At 50.7% G+C, this 2,874-nt stretch overlaps 1 protein-coding gene across 1 annotated transcript; it reads right to left on the bottom strand.

The window, feature by feature from the left end:
- Positions 1–1,324: 1,324 nt before the first annotated feature.
- Positions 1,325–2,220, bottom strand: DICSQDRAFT_63927 (Clavaminate synthase-like protein; the record flags this gene model as incomplete). Its single annotated transcript, XM_007367168.1, has 4 exons — positions 1,325–1,658; positions 1,720–1,808; positions 1,864–1,935; positions 1,993–2,220. Coding segments are annotated over 4 exons (723 nt in total), but the record flags the coding sequence as incomplete, so codon positions are not given.
- Between the last annotated feature and the right edge of the window lie 654 nt (positions 2,221–2,874).

The following is a 2,874-nucleotide window of genomic DNA, read 5'->3' on the forward strand; positions in this document are numbered from 1 at the left end:
GTACGTGTGGGGCCGGGTGTCTCACCCTCGTCGTGTTGCGTCGCCCTGCCGGCACGCCGCCTCCCGCTCAACCGCATCGTCCACCCGCAATTTCGTATCACGCCCGCCGCATCAACATTTCCTCTATCGCATCATCATCGCGCGTCCTATCGGACGCTTATGCTTTTCCCTTCTCTCATATGGACATGGCTATTCCATGCACTCCCTATTCCTCATTGGTATCATATGAGAACCTGGCACAGGTTCTGAAGGGGGAGAATGTAACGGATCGTTCATTATCTTATCTTATCTACATAGTTAATCTACATCTTGTATCTAAATCTGGATCGTCATGGTGATCGGCGCTGATCCATCTGGATCCGCGCGACGTGGCGAAGGCTTCTCAGCCTTTCACCACGTCCACCATAGTATACGCCCTCTCAATCTAGAGATTGGTTCAGTGTACTTTGGACTTGTGTGAATCAGGCGACACCCGTATCATTACAGTGTACGTGCAACATACCCTGTTCCGTCCATCTACTAACGAACACAAGGATATCTAGACGGAGCGTCGACTCCGAGTAATCTCAAACCCTCTGTTGCCTGAGGCTAGCGTTGGAGAGTTCCGTATGATATGTAGTTGATATCCAAGTCATCATGTCAACGCAAACGACTGTACGCTCTGGACAATCAGACTGGTGTAGTTGTCTGATTGTAAGTTACGTATTGCGTTCGAATGACAGCAGGCCATACTGACCGACTAGTTTTGACTATGAAATACCTCGGCCGGACAAGGTATAAATTTGTCGCAGAAACTGAATGATGAACCTCATATCTTGGCGGCACCCGACTGCGAATGTCTCACAGCCCGTGAGAATGGATAGATAGGCGGCAACTTTACTCACTCCTCGCGGAACCATGCAGCTGCAAACCCCCACTAGCAGGACAATCTTCCGAGACGCATTGAGGTTAGACCTCGATTACATTCTCAGAGTGCTGCACGGGGCTGCGGAGCGCCGCATTCATTTCATAGATGTAAAGCCGTCATCCCACACTTCCAAGATGAAGGTTTGGTCAAGGAAAGCGAGGTGCGGCAGGCTTCTAAACAGGAACGGGCCTCTGTTCGCGGGAGCATATATACGTCAGCGCAGCGTTCCCACTGCGACACGCTTTTCTTAACCGTCGCGGTCGGGTGCAGAGGAATTCGTCGGAGCCTCACCTCACCTCATTGCATGCGACCAACTAGATCACAGTCTTTCTGCTTCAACTGCTATCTTACAATGCGATCGCTCTTAGGACGGCTACCAGTAGCACGGGCTTTGTTGTTCTTCAAGCATACACGACCTCAGGAATAGCAGTATCCGCAGTCCCACGTCTGAGCTTCCGACTCTCCGGGTCCTGCAGAGTTCAAACGAGCGTCAACCACCCGCACCCACGCAGCACGCAGCATGCACTGAGCACGTACGTTGTAATTGGCACCGCGCTTCGCCCTGATGCGCCTAACCATCCACTCTGCCATCGTCATACCGGGCTCATACTTGCCCGCAGGAGCCCTTGCGACCGCCTCAGCGATCATAGGGCTCTTCTTGCCCAGATGCTTGAGCGGGGCCGTATCGTTCGGGCGAGTGAAGTAGATCAGAGACCAGCGGTCGTACTTCCCTTGATCCTTCGGAGGAGGGCTGTATAGGTTAGGTGTGAGCTCATTATATGGCGGTCGAGGCGACGAAAAGGGTGGCTGACACGACACGGTGGATGTTGGAGCGGATAATGCCGCCGCTGAAAATGTTGAGCGCGTCGCCGACGTTGCAGATTGCATGACCCGGAATCGGCTGTATAGAGGGTGTCATTCACCATGCGTGCGAATGCAGTCGCGACATTGCTGACCTTGACATACAGCCACTTGTCCGAACCTGGCGGAAGGACTTGCAAGCCGCCAAGACGGTTGTGGAGGAATGACTGGAAGTGTGATATGACTTGAGCTGTTGGGCCAAACACAAAAGTGTTTAATCTCACCAATGACCCGTAATCCGTGTGTGCCGTTAGGAACACCTTCTCATCTGGTACTAGGCGCGGAGGAGCACGGATGACCCGCGAGATGCAAAAGCTGCGCTCTTGCGCCTTGTGAAACTCCGCCAGTGACCCCTTGGGCAGACCGAGCTTGTCGTTCAAAACATCAATGAGGAAGTGGTTGATCTCCGTTGACTTTTGGACGAAGGGCTTGATAGTCGACTCCATGCGCTCATCAGGAAAACGTCACGGACTTGGACCCATACTTGGGCCCAAGTTCATGTACTTGGACTCAAGTCCGTGTACTTGGACTCAAGTCCGTGTACTTGGACTCAAGTCCGTGTACTTGGACTCAAGTCCGTGTACTTGGCCCCAAGTCCGTGTACTTGGCCCCAAGTCCGTGTACTTGGCCCCAAGTCCATGTACTTGGTCCCAAGTACATGGACTTGACCCAAGTCTATATACTTGGGGTACTTGGGGTACTTGGACCACAACTTGGACTTTACATGTTGACTTCAGTATACTCAGGCCTCAATTTGAGCAATTGGTGTTCTATCAGTCACACATCTTGTATAATTCTTATGTAATAATATCTATCATAGACATCCATACACTAGTTGTAAACCAGTCTGTTTTAAGGCTGTAGAAGCAGCTTTATAGTCTATTAGAAGAAGGGCAATAACATGTGATAGAAGACTTTAAGTTGTTACAATGTGCTTGTTTCAGTAGTGATACAGAGGTACAATATCCAGATAATGCGCAAGAATAGTGGTATCAGTGGTGGATGTCCAAGTTCTGCTATGGTACAGGAGAGGATGATGAAGAATTTCTCGGAGTCCAGCAAAGAGCGCTATATATGGTTGCTATTCTGTGCTATAGTGTGAGCTT

This window comes from Dichomitus squalens, assembly GCF_000275845.1.
Source record: "Dichomitus squalens LYAD-421 SS1 unplaced genomic scaffold DICSQscaffold_23, whole genome shotgun sequence".
In the NCBI taxonomy this organism is placed as follows: Eukaryota; Fungi; Basidiomycota; class Agaricomycetes; order Polyporales; family Polyporaceae; genus Dichomitus; species Dichomitus squalens.